Consider the following 15,905-nt stretch of genomic DNA (forward strand, 5'->3'; position numbering starts at 1 on the left):
GGGTTTATCTAGCAGTTTATGAGGGTTTATCTACACACCTATCCTGTGTGTAGAAACCATAAGCCAGTACCATCTAAGGTAAAGGTACTGTGCAAACTGGGTAACAACTAGAAACCAACATCTAAGCTGAACTATCACTGAGTAATCTTAAGTGCTGCGCTGAAGAAATAAAAAACACGAAATCTCTGTGCCAAGCTCTTGTGTAGTGTGTGCGTATGTATCTATATCAGTGGTGGCGAACCTATGGCACGGGTGCCAGAGGTGGCACTCAGAGCCCTCTCTGTGGGCACACGCAAACAGTCGCCCCCACCCACCATGCACATCTAGGCTGGCCTGGGCCGCTGGGCTCGATTATTAGCATTGAACCTAAGACCTAGTTTTGGGGAAGCAGTGAAGGTAACCCTGTTAAGAACTGTTAAACCCTACTGATTTCCATGCAAAGAACTAAAGCGTGATCCTTTACCTGGGAGTAAGCTCGGTTGCTGGCAACAGGGCTTGCTTCTGAGTAAACCCTCCTAGGGTCATGATTCACCCGTTGGAAGAGTTGCACAGTTGCTTCAAAGCAAAGCCACTGACTACCACCAAGCTTACTCCCGAGTAACACACGTCTTGGAGCCAACCCTTTTTCTAAACTAAAACCTCAGTATTCAGGTTAAATTGCCATGTTGGCACTTTGCAATAAATAAGTAGGTTTTGGGTTGCAATTTGGGCACTCAGTCTCGAAAAGGTTTGCCATCACTGATCTATATGTTTCAGGAATATCTTCTAGGTAGTTTACATTCGCAAGCTGCAGACATTGAGACATAACCCTTCCTTTGTGAAAATATTTGACACTAAGGTAGTCCTCTGCACTTTGCTAGTTCTCACCCAAGGTTCCACCTAAACCTATTTCACGCTCAACTACAGACTAGTAAACGAACTCTCTATCCGTTAGATGTTCCAAAAGTATTCCTCTCCTATTTAGATAGAACAGAATCCTTTCGAAAAGAGGACAACTTATTAATTGCTCCAGTAGGCCCTAAGAGGAGCCAAAAACTGCAAAACTGCAAAAATTATTTGGGAGGGGTTTGTATCACAGCTCTTGGGAAGAGCAGTTCTAAAATCTCTGTTCAATTGAGAACTCACAGCTGCTTGAAGTCAGTGCAAAAGTACCACAATGATGAAAACAGGGTTGCACTTACTTGTAATCTGTTTGAGGGGTCACGTCTGCAGTCACACTGCCCTGCTGTAAACTTTTTCCATAACCTAATAAACTTACCTCACTCCAGAAGCAGCAGAGAGAAACTGAGGAAAAGGCACTCCGTTTCCTTCATGCAGTAAAAGGCAGGAAACAATGTTGGGGAGGGAGATGGAGCATATGTAGGGGAGCTGAGCTTCAAGATTATCACTCATGAACAACAGCCTCAGTTAAGTGCAACACTGTTGTCCACTAAGATGTTTTAGAAATGTGAGTTCTATCCTTGGCTGCCAGGAAAACCCATATGCTAATGTGGACACATGAGCCAGGATAAAGTGTATAGTTTCCAGAACTGGGGCGCAAGACCAGATTAAAATTGTCCTTTGAAATTTTAATCAAGTATGTTTAACAGCTTTTTGAAATGTTTCACATGCAATTACAATGGATATGGTACAATTTTCTGGAGGACAGATGGATGTGTGAAAGACACCTGCCTTCTTCATTTCCACTTCCGAGAACTATCGGCATGTGCAAAAATAGCCCTAATTGCGCTAAAATGGGGCATGAAACTTCTGAAAGAAACAGCACCATGCCTCTAGAATAACACAGGGAAGGCTGATCTTATTCATCACAATACATCAGCCTCCTCAAAAAGGAAGACATGGAATCAATGCTCAGCTAGGACTTTGACCCCACAATATGCAATTGCAGTACAGTAAACAACTTGATTTCTTACTACAGTTGTCCCTTTAAATTTCTGACAATGAAAAACAAGCAGAGTTACCTACCAAAAACTTTTATTCCCCAAAGGAAAGAATATTAAGTCAGATCTTTAGTAATAAAATCAGTTCGTGTTTAAAAGAGCTGCTTGTTTTCTCTTTTTTTCTCCCTTTATCTCAAAGACAGCAAACATCTTTGAGGAAACATAAATGGTAGCACTTTGGAGTCTCTGCTGCAAACTCATTGAGTCTGAGAGATCGGTGACATGTTTTTCTAGGTGGCCTTCCCATTCCTTCATTTCTTCTTCCCTTATTAGCAAAGGTTTCCCCAGTGACTGGCCAAACAATCGGCAGACCTGCTGGGCTTTTTGCTGTGCACTTCCAACTGCAGCAAGGCATACCTCACGCCTGGAAGGAAACAAGTAGGAAGATTCCGTTAATTAAATTACCCGAAGGTGTTTCTATCAATCAAAGTCTTTGCAACAGCTGAAGACCTGTAAAACACTGTTCAATGTTATGAAGTTAAAAGCAGGCATGTCTACTATGACCACTACTATGACTGGTTAAAGGAAACAAATTAAATCCTTTAGCAAGGCCTTCTTGTCTCTTCCTCTTTAATAAAGGAGGACTGTTGAAGCAATCTCATCTCCTAGCAATAACTTTGCTTAATTACACTATATGTACTGTAACCTAAAGGAGCACATTTCAATGTAGAACTTTAAGAAGAATGAGGTAAAATAGTGTGTAACATAACTGCCTTTTCAAATTTAATTATTTGCTGAGACAGGCAATAGCAAAAGTCTCTAAGCACCCAGTCCCTGCCTTCACACTACAATTAATATTTACCGTATATACTCATGTATATGTCGAATTTTTCAGCACATTTTTAATGCTGAAAAAGCTCCCCTTGACTTATACGCGGGTCATTAAAATTTTTTGTGTGTTTTTACTTTGCCGGCCAGCAGGGGGCGCAGTTTTTATGCTAGGACCACCAAAATTTCAGGGTACCCTCAGAAGACACTCCTAATTATACCAGCCAAGTTTGGTAAAGTTTGGTCCAGGGAGTCCAAATTTATGGACCCCCAAAGGAGGTGCCCCCATTCCCCATTGTTTTCAATGGGAGCTATTAGTAGATGGGACTACCTTTTTGAGGGTCCATAACTTTGGACCCTCTGAACCAAACTTCACCAAACCTGGCTTGTCTCATCAGGAGACTCTCTGTATGATACCAGCCAGGTTTGGTGAAGGTTGGGTCAGGGGATCCAAAGTTATTGATCCCCAAAGGGGGTGCCCCATCCCCCATTGTTTACAATGGAAGCTAATAGTAGATTTTCCATTTCTGATAATATCCCTCTTAAAATATAAGTTGGGTTACATTTGGACATACAGATGATGATGAGGAATCCAGTTTTGAAGCATTTTAACTCTTGTGTTTTAGCTTGGTTGCTGATTGAGCTAAGGTTTTTGTGCTTTTAAAGTTATTGTTGATACCATATTGTTCTTGTTGACCCTCTTTCCCACTTAGAGAGCCAGTTTACTGTTTTTCTTTGAAATAAATATTCAAAAACATTTAACTTACTGATGCCTCAATTGATGTAATTTTATTGGTATCTATTTTTATTTTTGAAATTTACCAGCAGCTGCTGCATTTCCCACCCTCGACTTATATGCGAGTCAATAAGTTTTCCCAGCTTTTTGTGGTAAAATTAGGTGCCTCGACTTATATGCGGGTCGACTTATACACGAGTATATACGGTATTCATGTAAATAAAACCAGACAGAGCTCTAGGGACAGTCTGCATTCACAGTGGAGTCTACATGATAACAGATACCAGTCTTTCCATCACAGTAGGATGCTGAAGTTTGTATTTGGTTATCTTGGGTGCCCAAAATGCAGACAGTCTCTTACTACTTGCAAAACATCTGCTGGATGATACTATGCTGCTGCAACAATAGATGACAAACAACCCTTTTTCGCTGTCACCACTGTCACGCATTAGACCTGCAAATAAGTTCTAGACTTGCACCTGATCAGACTTTGTTGCAAATTTTCTTCCATGGTGTTCTGTCTGCTGTCCCTCAAGTTCCCTTGGTGAACATCAGAATTACTGTTTTGGTATTCACCAAGAGCGGCAGATAAGCACTACACTCGGTGAGGCTAGAATGTAACTTACCGAAGTTTATCTATGGTCTCCACTGTGTGGTAAAAGTGAGGTGGGCTGATGATGACAGAACTATCTAGCTTCTCAACAAGGAAGTTACAAACATCTTGCATTTTCCCAAAATCACTGAACGTAATGCAGATCTGTATGTGAACATAAACATTTGAAAGCAGCTCCTTAGATATAACTTGACCAAAATTGAATGTATTGAATAATAAATTAATCTTGTGGAAAGTGCTGAACTAATGAAAATATTAATGTCACAGAGCAGTAAAACAAGTGACAAACCTTACTAACAATGAAAAGTACTAAAACGTTACAAAAATACTCAGTGAGACTTGTTAAGTAAATAGTTCACAAAATGACATTTGGAAAGACTTGCACTGTTCATTGCCTGAAACACTGACATGCTCCTGGTTCAGTCTCACCAATTAATTTCTTCTAAAAGTAAAGATATTCCCCTATGCAAGCACCAGGTCATTACTGTCTCATAGGGTGATGTCACATCATGACGTTTACTAGGCAGACTATGACCCCTTCTGCACATACAGAATAATGCACTGTCAACCCACTTTCACAACTGTTTGCAAGTGGATTAGGATATTCCACACAACTGAAAAGTGCAATGAAAGTGCATTGAAAGTTCATTATTTTGCATGTGCGGAAGGGGCCTATGTTTACAGGATGGTTTCCATTTTCCTCCCCAGTTGTCTACACTTTACCCCCCAGCACGCATGGTACTCATTTTACTTGGAAGGATGGAAGGCGAAATGAACCTTGAGCTGCCTAACTGAAACCAACTTTCCATGGGATACAACTCAAGTCATGCGCTGAGCTTGGACTATAGTACTGCAGCTGACTACACTGTGCCACTGAACTATCTCCTGGAACTTTCTTATTTTAGGACAGTTTAGACACCAATCCTAATCATGTGCATTTGATGGTTTATTGAACATAATTTTCTAGTAATCATGATTAGGAACTGGAAGTGTTAGGAAATTAAAATTAAGTTTTACACACAATTAAATCTAAAATCCTCAGGATTTTGATACTATCCTTTAATAATCTGCTTGCCATTTCTAAGAGCATCAGCTGATGAAGAATTGTTTGTAGACAGAAAAGAAACCTTCCTGTGCTATATTTATGTTCCAGATAACATCCTGTCTGTGCGGTGTTGAATAGTATCGTGATGGAGATGTGATTCTATTACCATGCACGGATTAACTTCTTCTAAACACAGCTAACAAGGGCAGAGGCGTAGCTGGGCCAGAGTGCGCCTGGTGCACAATCTATGTCTTCCACACGCCCCCCTCCACGGCATCCCCCCACACTCTTACCTTCGAGCCCCAAGGTCTCATGGGAAATGTAGTTCCCACCAGGCTGTTTTCAGCCTGAAGGGAACAGGCTGCTTCTCCGGCCAGCATTGTTTATCCAAGGTGTGTGTGTGTGGGGGTGCTACAGGGGGGGAGCGATTTTCCACACCCCACCCCTGATAGCTCTGCCTCTGAACAAGGGTGGACAGTGATATCAGTATATCACATTACAATCTGAGGGTGTCAGTAGATTCTATAGTTTTGATATCAAGCATACATAAGTACCAACTAAGCTATCTTGCAGTTGTACCATAGGTCTCCTGTGCTGTTTTACTAAGGTGCAAACAAAGGCATACAGAAAAGTGCCCCAAAATATTCAGCAGGTAACTGAAATGCTCACCATCATATATCTATATTTAATTGGCTAAGTGGCATCAAAAAACTTCTAGCCAATCACTCTGCACTGATGAGGCATGCAACGGCTTCAGCGCACACAGCTGGGGGTGGGGTGTGCAATGGCGACAGTTCCAATTGTTGTCCTCCCTCCTCCACTTCTCCATTACAGTTTCAGTAGTTTCAGTATTTCAGTAGCCCAGCTCAATATTAAGAGATATACTGTCATAGTTTGTGCTTCAATATTTACCTCTGCTTCCATCTTATAAGCATTATCTATTCTATTGAAGTTCTTTGTTACAGTCACATTTTCCTCCTAGAATAAAAGATAACAATTTAAAATATACTAATGAAAAAACTCTGTGGTGACAATATGAACATGTACACTATATTGAGCTGATCAAAGTTTCAAGGTTAAATTAACTACTTGTAGCAAAAGGGAGTTAATTGTTTTTCTTTCAGGATAAAATGCTATTCCTGTTTGTGTTAATAATTGTTGCTTTTTGGCATGGGATTATTAATCAGATTGTTTCACTGGCTATATTCATCCTTCTATTATACATTATTTTAAAACATCTTGATTAACTATCATAGAATGACTTGAAATACTAGACTATCTGTAGCAATCTGAAACATCTTAATAAGCAATAAAGATTTGTATAAACATAATTTGGGTCACACTGAAAAGTTATTTTATTAGAATAGTTGGGAAATGTAATAGAATCAGTATCATGAATTGTTAGAGTATTATCAAGCAGAAAGGTTGAATTTTTAACTCCAAATTGGTTTTTTATAATGGACAAAATGCTGCCCTCTTGTGGTTTTTGACATTACTTTCCTGTACACACTTTTCTACCTTGGTATGGACAGACTTTTGTGGTGGAGAGAAGCAGCCTTCACTGGGACTTGCTTTCCTGGTGAGCGTGAGAAACTCTGACTGAAACCCAGCCCAGAGTTCAAAAAGGCAGCCATTTGAGGATGGACTTCCTGCATTTCTCTGGCAGGCATGGCCAATGGGATGAGTGGGCAGATGGCCTTAAGCAGGTGTGTTTCAATACCTGCTCAGCTTCCTTGAGCTTATCAGTCAGCAGGGTCAGGTAGAGTCATTAGAAATGGGCCAGATCTTCCAGAAAAGTAAAAATGCAGTACAGGTGTGCATTAGAGAAACACTTTGATTCAATGGCTTGAGAAATTTTGAGAAAAGAACATGGAAAAACCACCTCAAATGGCTGCCTTTCTGAATTCTGGGCTGGGCTTTCTGAGTCAGAATTTCTCACTCTCTCACTCACCAGGAAAGCAAGTCCCAGTGAAGGCTGCATGTTGCTAACAGAAACAAGCATGGAGAAAAAAGTGAGTTCCCAAAATGTTATGCTGGGGACCATTTTGGCTCTAAGGAAAACAGTGTTGTTGCAGTCTGAAAGTGGCCGAAGACATGAAGCAGCCAAAGGGTCTTCCGAGGGGGAGCCTGGAGTGAGGGGGAACTGCGCCAGGAACATGTGTGCACCCTGCACCCCCGCCACGCACCCAGTTTATCGCCCCCATCCCCACGGCGCTATACCACTGCACACACACAATCTAGAAGAAGAGTTCGGATTTATACCCCACCTTTCTCTCCTGTAAGGAGACTCAAGATGGCTTACAAGCTCCTTTCTCTTCCTCTCCCCACAACAGACACATTGTGAGGTAGGTGGGGCTGAGAGAGTTCCAAAGAACTGAGACTAGCCCAAGGTCACCCAGCAGGAGTGTAGGAGTGCGGAAACACATCTGGTTCACCAGATAAGCCTCTGCCACTCAGGTGGAAGAATGGGGAATCAAACCTAGTTCTTCAGATTAGAATCCACCTGCTCTTAACCACTACACCACATTGGCATTCCCAAAAGGAAAAAATAAGGACCAATTAAGTGAGCAGATTCCCAAAATAGGGGCTGGTCTTGGAAAACAGGAGTGCATGAAGGTCTTAAGAACAAAAACTGTTGTAGAAACAGCAGCAGAATATGGCAAATGGTTAATGAAAAAGTTATGCAAAGACAAACGTTTTGGAAAAGCTAATATTTGATCATTACACAACACATTTAAGGTTTAATTTGAATTAGGACTCAGTCCTCTCAAGTTCTTAAGCTCACCCTTGGAACTGGTCTTGTATGTTTGTATTTAATAATCTAGCCCTGACCTGGATATCCCCAGTCTAGCCTGATTTTCCTCAGATGTAGGAAGCTAAGCAGGGTCAGCCCTAGCTAGTATTTGGATGGGAGACTCCAAGGAATAGCAGGGTCCTGACATGGAGGCAGACAGTTGCAAACTACCTCTGAACACCTCTTGCCTTGAAAACGAAAGCCAGCTGTGACTTGACTGCAGAAAATATTACTTATTAGCATTTGCCCACTTCAATTTCTCTTACCTCTCTAGTTGTTTTTTTTAACTGAGACTATAAATTCCTCTTAGGAGTGCCAGATGCCCGGAGGGAATAAAAAGCTTCCAGTCCTTTTTAAAAGAGGCTTAATGAACAGCTATTTAACAGATGTTATTTACCCCTATGTCATGAAAAGCTTCAGCTGCCTGTTTACACACATTAAGCCTCTATTAAAAGGCAGGGCATTTTCTTCCAGTCTTTTGGGAACCCATGCTGCCAGACAGAGAACCCAACACATGAAGTCATTCTGATGGCGCCTCAATCTTAATATCATCACATGTTGCAAGTAAGTACCAATCAGTTAATTATACATTAAAAACCTCCCAAGGCAATCCTCCCAAGGACATGGTCAGTATTAATGGTTCCAGAAAAGCAACCCTATTTTTCTGTTGCTGTAAAAATGAACAGGAGTCTTACAGCACTGTAAGCCGACTGAACTTATTCCAGTATAAGATTTAATGAACTAGATCCCACTTTGTAAAATGCATGAGGTCAGTTGGTAAGCATATACAATATAGCTTACCATATTTTTATTGATAACATCTGCCCAGAATCTGATAATCTTACACCAATTATAGCGCACTAAGGATTTACACTAATTGTAGCATAAAGTTTTGTCCACTACATGTGGACAGTTCTTACTGGGCAGGCATACCTATGACAGTATAAAGGGAAAAATTTAATCTATGATGCATATTTCTGATTAAGTGGGCTCTACAAGTTCAGGAAAACTCTATGCCAGAATAAGGTTTTGCTAGACCTGTTCTGAAGCTCTGAAATCTTTGGAAGAGGAGTGAAATAAAACTGTATGAAATACATATCAGGAGAGGGAAAAGAACAGTTAAGTTGTTCCAGACAGCACACCCTGCCTGCAGAAGTTCATCAATCAACTGAAAATACATATAAAAGGCTTAAACTTAAGACAAGACTGTATAACTGAACTTGTTCCTTTGCCTGTGCAGCATGATAGAAGGGAAATCACACGGGGAAAATATATATTAGCAGAGTAGAACAGAAGAGACAGATTCTCAGTTGCTTTTTTGAGTTTACTAACTACTGTATAGGATGGGGTATAAATCAAATAAATAAATAAATAAATATAAAGGCAAGGTACCATGGAGATAAAATAAGAAATCCTTTCTTGTTACACATCTACATTACTGTACGTTTGGTACATCTTGGTACCTATCTGCTGTGTGGAGCTCATGGTCGTGGACCAATGGTGATGTCTTGCCTTCTCAAACAAAGGAACAGAGTTAACTTTATAACTTCAGCTGTACTTGCCCACTAACATGCAAACAAGGGGTATCTGACTGACCCATAGCTTATCAATAGATGATCCTCATCAGGTCATAAACAGCGACTTCAACAACTTGTTTACATACAGTTAACCCTTGTATAACCCAGTTGTGACAGACACTTGCAAAACCCCAACAAGCACGGCGGCTCTTCCAGCCCGTGCACTTTTCAAATGGGAAAGCCATTGAGGCGGCGCGAAGGCCGGATTCTTTCTCGCGCGCTCACCGACATGCCGCCGCGCTGTCGGGCGGTCTGGACGATGTAGTCCAGGCGCCGAGCGACGCTGGTCCGCGCCGCCGGGGCCTCCGCTTTCTTGCTCCCGAGGTGGACCGTGACCTTTGCCCGATCCGGGCCTGCGCTTAGTTCCGCGGTCCCACTCACGTGCACCTCCCTGCCAGGAGACTGTAAAAATCCCGGAGTCTCGTTGGCAGCGCCGGGCGAATAATTTTCCGCGCCCTTCGTCTCGACGGTTGGCGGGACCAACTCTGCGAACACTCGAGCGAGTGAAACCGGCATCTTGGTCATAGGGACGGAAGACACGCCGTTAAGGGCGTCATGGCAACGAACGCGGCGCCATCCTCCCTCTTGCCCCCCCCCCAATGATCGGAGGGAAATCACGCGGGGGAAATCGCGTGAGATGACTGGAGCACGAGCCTTCTCGCGCGCTGTCGGCGTTGGCGTCGATGAAAGCTATCGAAGCGCTTCTCTGTCTCCGCCCCCCGTGGACTTTTACATTAGTTTGTGGTCTCCTGTGAATGTGCGGTGGTTTTTAGGACTTTTTGTAGGACTTACAATCAGAGTCTCTGCTTGTTTGCTCGGAAGTGCATGTATGTGCATTTTTGCAGAGGTTGCTCCCAAGAAGGCGCGCGCAGGGGATATCGGTAAAAAGTTCTGGAGCTGCTTGTCACGTTAATATAGTTAAGTTCATATAGTTTATCCGGCATATTTTTATTTCATAGCTAATTGGCAAATTTATGAGACTACTAAAAAATAAACGTCAAATGCAGTAAAAACGGTACAGAAACCAGCGTCGAAAGTCATTGAACATATTTCTGTCAATTGAGCTTGGAAGGCTTGGATTCTGACAGTTTCCTGAAAATAATCCGCACAAACTGTATGAAATGGAGCCTACTTTTCAGTAGATCTGCTTAGGTTTGTTCCCAAAATTCTTATCCAAGTAACACAAATTCATAAAGTATGTGTGTAAATAGGAAGATTGTATTGCAGCCAGTTTTTTGCTGGTATGAACATTTCACATGGTGCAAATAGTCTAGTAAAAAAAAGTGTGTGATTAATGAGCCAGGCCACTTTCAGATTTTGGCAAGGCAGCCCTTATAAGCTACAAGAAAGGTCTAGAAGTAGTTTATTGCTGGTTGTGAAGCTTGGTGGTAATAGAACCAAAGTATGCCATGTATCTCCTCTGATGGAGTGTGACAGTCACATGAGGGGGATGTATGCTTCCTCCTGTGTCACTCTCATTGGTTCTAAGGCAGGCTGTAGTATCTCTGTTGCATGTGTGTGGGGGTGGGTGGGCGGAGGGAGGCTAGATGACTGACACAGGTCTGGTAGGAGGGGACAACTGGTGCAAGATACATTGGTCCATCATTCTAGCTGCCAGGGAAGAATTTTCTAGCTTCATAGTGTTGAAAGATACCCCTCCCTTTTGCAGTGTGAGGCAATGTTTCTCCATCAAAACTATCGCACCCTGAGAGGGGAGGGCACCATTTCACTTGCCTTCTGGCTGCTGTTCAGAGAGGATGTGTTCTGGCTTTCGAGCAACTTTTGCCTCAGAATTCCGGTGAAGTTTTATTTTAGGTTTTTTTCTTGTTTTTTCAATGAGTTTCTTCAACTCTTTGTTCTTTTACTTTGTTTTTGATGGCTTTATTTAAAAAGTTTGCCCAATATGGCACAAAGATGACACATAGACTGATGAGGCTTCTGTTCTCCTACAGTGGGACTTCAGTTATCCAAGCTGGTTAGATTATGCCCCAGTTGTTCAGGCAGGGCTAAGCAAATTTTTGTGTAGACTGTATTATATGACAGGGGACTGCCTTCTCCAGTTAGGATAGCCTTTCTTATTCAACCAGGAGCTACATCCAGTTTTGGGCCTTCAGGAACAGTTCTTCCATTCTGCTTACCACGTAAGAGGAGAAATCTCCAAAAGGCTTTTCCAGAAAAGGTCTTGAGAAGGACAAAAGAACAACAAAAAAGAGAGTCTCTCACCCAGAGGACTCTGATCCTAAACATCACAAGACCAGCAGTAGCTGGTGAAGATCAGGCATCCAGATTTTTTGAATCTCCCAGTTACTTTGATGGAAACTCAGGAACTGCAGGAAGCATATCCCAGCCTCCTTGATACTACAAGTAGCTGCACTGTTGACACACAAAAGGGCCACCTGTCTGGAGGCGACTTCATCAGAACCACATCATGCTGCTAGCACAGAAAGCCTTCAGCCTAGGCTCTGGGAGGGATTACAAGGTTATTATTATTATTTTATTAGACTTTTATACCGCCCCATCCTCGAAGGGCTCTGGGCCGTGCACAGCATATAAAATACAATGTAAAATAGATAAACATTTAAAAGCAGCAATAAAAATTTTCAGTTCTTTTCCAAGTATAAAAGCTCAAATTTAAATTTAAGGTGGCGTCCAGCATTCCAATAATATAAAGTCCCTCCCTCCCCACAGAAAAGGGAGGCATGGCGAGTCTCATTAGGTGATTAGCGGCCCAGATGTTAGGGGCCAAGGCGATAGGGGCAACCCATTAGCGACTGGAGTTCCTCTCCAAAGGTCCCGGCCGGAACAAAGCTCCGATCTTACAGGCCCTCTGCGGAACTCCCTCAAGGTCCCGCTGGCGAGGGCCCTCGGGACAGCTGGAGGAAGAGGATTCCACCAGGCCGGGGCCAAGGCCGTGGAAGGTCCTGGGCTCCGTGTGGAGGCGCAGTCGCATTTCCACCTCGAGGGGGCCAGGGACCACCAGTAGATTGGCCTCCGCCGATCGGAGAGGCCGCGCGGGGACATATGGGGTAATGCGGTCTCAAAGACACGATGGTCCCAGGCCGCGAATGGCCTTAAAGGTCAACAACTTGAAGATGATCCGGAATCAGCACACAAGGTCTCTCTGGATCTAGCCAGTCTCCCTTTTAGGCAGGCCCTTCCACAGCAGGGTGCAGGCTTTTTTTTTTTTAGCATGGCAAACTTGCCATGTTTTCCTGCTGGTTTTTCAGGCTCCAGGTTGGGACTTGGACACAGCTCAATGGTGGAGGCCATGGCAATCAGCTCCCTTTACCAGGGGAATTTACAACACTGCAACCCCCTGCTGGCCAGCTCAAGCAACCATTGGGCAGGAATGGGCCAGATCAAGTGCAGAGGAGCAGAATAGATCTGAGTTGCATTGTGACACTACAACCTCCATTTCCCCCCTCCCCCCAACAAAGCATGGAAGTGGCTCTGAAATATGGCACATTGGGCACAGAGCTTTAAAGAGGTGGCAATACTCTCTTGTGAGCCTGGGAAAACACAGCGAGGAGGAAGAATCACTTTCTTTGGCTTCAGAGTCCCCCAAGTGACCTGCATTGGCACATGAAAGAGCGAGGCACCTCCGAGGGAGTCTGAAACCAGATGCAGAGGACTTCATGTCCTTAAACTTATCGGTTGTTATAGGATCAGACAAGAAGGTGAATCGTCCAGGATGACTAAGATCATCAAGAGGATTCTACCTCCCTTTTCCAGCCTGAGCATTTTAGCAGGCTGCTAAAAAAGTTATCTCCACATGAAATATGCAATCTGAGGAGTCAGAACTCCACCTCCAGTAGTTAAGTTGGACTAACAGCCAGCAAAAGCCATATCAAACGGCCCCTTCTCAGAGATCTTTGAGATAGCTCTCAAAGCTGAATGGGCTACCCCAGTGGCTAGCACATCCTGGGTGCTATAGGAAAAAGTTTTTTTACAACTTGCCTAATGCTACCATGGAGGACTTAATACAGGTGTTCCTCGGGGATGCCCCAGTGAGATCCCTTCATTTGGGTACCATATTGACAAAGGAAACTATATTAAAGGATGCAGTGGATAGAAAGAGTGAATCTGTCCTCAAAAAGTCCTACAAAGCCTGTTCATCAAAGCTTCAGCTTTTCAAGGGCCATAATTATTTGGACTGGTGACATACCTCAGGGTCCAGAACTAGATCTGGCCATTCCGAGGCACTCTCTGCTCAAGATTCAACAGGCTGCGTAGTTGGTGGCAGACGCGTTGTAGGGTGCAATGTAGTTTAGTGCACAAGCCTAGGTGGCAGATGTCTTAGTGAGCTGTAACCTCTGGGTGAAAAATTGGAGAGTTGATCCCCTGTTTAAATTAAATCCAGGTCCACTCTCTCTGGGCGATGCATTTAAGATTCCACTGACACAGAGGTTCTTTTGTGGATTCCTGCCCACTCCAGTGCTACCTAAGGATCTGGCCTGGATCTTGCAGTTCAGAACCCATTGTATTCTAGTCACATTTCTTTGGCCATACCAAGTTGCAACTTGTAATGTATATGTCATGAAACAACTACATATTTTCCCCTCTGGAACGAGATCTATTACATAGGAGGGAGGTCCTTTATCATGATATCTGCAGGTTGAAATTGAGAGCATGACTACTCAACCCTGTCACTTAGGATTCTCTGCAGACACTTTGCTAGTTCTGTTGAATGCAAGTAAATTGTCTATGATTCCTATGATTATAAAAGAGTTAGATTTATCTGATGGGTATCAACTAGGAGCTTTGCCCTTTTAATAGCTCCCTTACCAATCATTTTTGATTACTTGATTTCCTTAACCAAAGCTGGTTTAGCACTTTCTTCAGTTAAGGTGCATCAGGCATCAGTTTCAGCTTTTCATGAGTTAATTAAAGGCCACTTGGCATTTTCTCTTCAGATCTCTAGACAATTTCTGGAGGGTGTTAATAACTTATACTGAGCTCCTCTTCATGTAATTCCACAATGGAGCTTTTCCTTAGTCTTGGCACAGAATATGTGACTACTGTTCGAAACTTCAGCCACCTGTTCCACATTCTTATTGTACATGAAGGTATGTATTTTGGTGGCTGTTATCTCTGTTAGGAGGGAACGCGAGCAGCGCTCATGGCAGATCCACCCTTCCCTATCCCCCCGCCCCCCCAAAAAAAGTATTTTATGATCTATCAGATTTTACCTCACGGGTGTCCTCTCCAGTTCACCTAGCTCAGACCATTAACCTCCCCAGTATTTTTCTCCCATCCAGCTACAAGCAAAAAATTATTAATTAGATGTTTTATTTGAAAAGGTCTTATTATTTTTGTACAGATAAGACTTTGTTCATTTGCCATGGTCGTCCTTGTAAGAGTCGTATGGCCTCTTCACAGATACTATCCATTGGATAGTTAACAGCATTAACTATCTGCTAATTAGACTCTGCTAATGTTTTTTTTTAGGCTGAAAATATTTTGTTTGTTCATTGCATGACATCTTGGCCGAGATTCTTTGCCATAGTCTTTTATAATCACACAACTGCAACCCACAACTTGGTGGGGTTTTCCTTATCTGTTTATCTTGCAGAGACCTACCTATTCATCTAGTTTCCTGTTGTCATCAACCTTTGTAAGATTGATTTGGTGTTCAGAACAAAGTATTTCAACAAGCTTGACATGCATGGGCTTATCACAGTTGGATGCAAGAACACAAAGGTGGGCTTGGGATTTGTCTTAGCTTTTGTTAGCTTCCCAGATTCCATGGGCTAAATCATCATTGATTGGTGTAGTCTTCAGCACTTCCTGAACGGTGGTGTTAATATTCATTATACTTCCAGCAGCAGTGCCTTCCTCAGCCATATTTGGTGCTGATGCTCCTGCTTACAGCATCCCCAAACTCTGGTAAGGCAACTCTGCTATAATGTTGCTGGAGCCTCTTGTCTTTTATCTGTCTGAGCTCACTTAATGAGAGCACAAGCTTCTGCTGACTTTCTTCATGGTGTACCATCGATGGACGCCTGTAGGGCCACTACCTGGTCTTCAGAGATATTTATTCAACATTATATGATAGAAATTGATGCAAGAAGGGATTCAACATTTGGGAAAGCTGTCTGTATTCTCTTTTTGATTAAGACTCACCCCTTCCCCTGGTGAGTAGCTCACTAAACTCCCAGTGTGGGACTGCATAAAAGATCAGTGATAAAAAACAGTGTTGCATTTACCTGTTGTATCTGTTATTCATCGAGTGTCCTCTGTGCAGACCCTGCTTCTAACCCTGCTTGGAGTTCAATAGTTTCAGTGGAAAAACATCATCTTGTGCTCCGCAAGGGAGAGGTGCCTCTTCAGCAACATGAAGCTAGAAAGTTCTTCCCTGGTGGCTGGTCTGCACATTAACAGTTCCATTGTGTGCTTGCACAGAAGGAACTCAATAAACAGTTACAGATAAGT

The 15,905-nt window shown here is 42.9% G+C and overlaps 1 protein-coding gene across 1 annotated transcript; it reads right to left on the bottom strand.

Annotated features, from left to right (window-relative positions):
- Positions 1 to 1,547: 1,547 nt before the first annotated feature.
- Positions 1,548 to 10,093, bottom strand: IRAK1BP1 (interleukin 1 receptor associated kinase 1 binding protein 1). Its single transcript, XM_048495559.1, has 4 exons — positions 9,699 to 10,093; positions 6,015 to 6,080; positions 4,071 to 4,201; positions 1,548 to 2,304 (listed from the first exon to the last, which is right to left on the bottom strand). Exons 1-4 carry the CDS (start codon positions 9,996 to 9,998, stop codon positions 2,022 to 2,024), a joined length of 780 nt encoding a protein of 259 aa, XP_048351516.1. The 5' UTR covers positions 9,999 to 10,093; the 3' UTR covers positions 1,548 to 2,021.
- Positions 10,094 to 15,905: the final 5,812 nt, after the last annotated feature.

This window comes from Sphaerodactylus townsendi, linkage group LG01, assembly GCF_021028975.2.
Source record: "Sphaerodactylus townsendi isolate TG3544 linkage group LG01, MPM_Stown_v2.3, whole genome shotgun sequence".
Classification (NCBI taxonomy): Eukaryota; Metazoa; Chordata; class Lepidosauria; order Squamata; family Sphaerodactylidae; genus Sphaerodactylus; species Sphaerodactylus townsendi.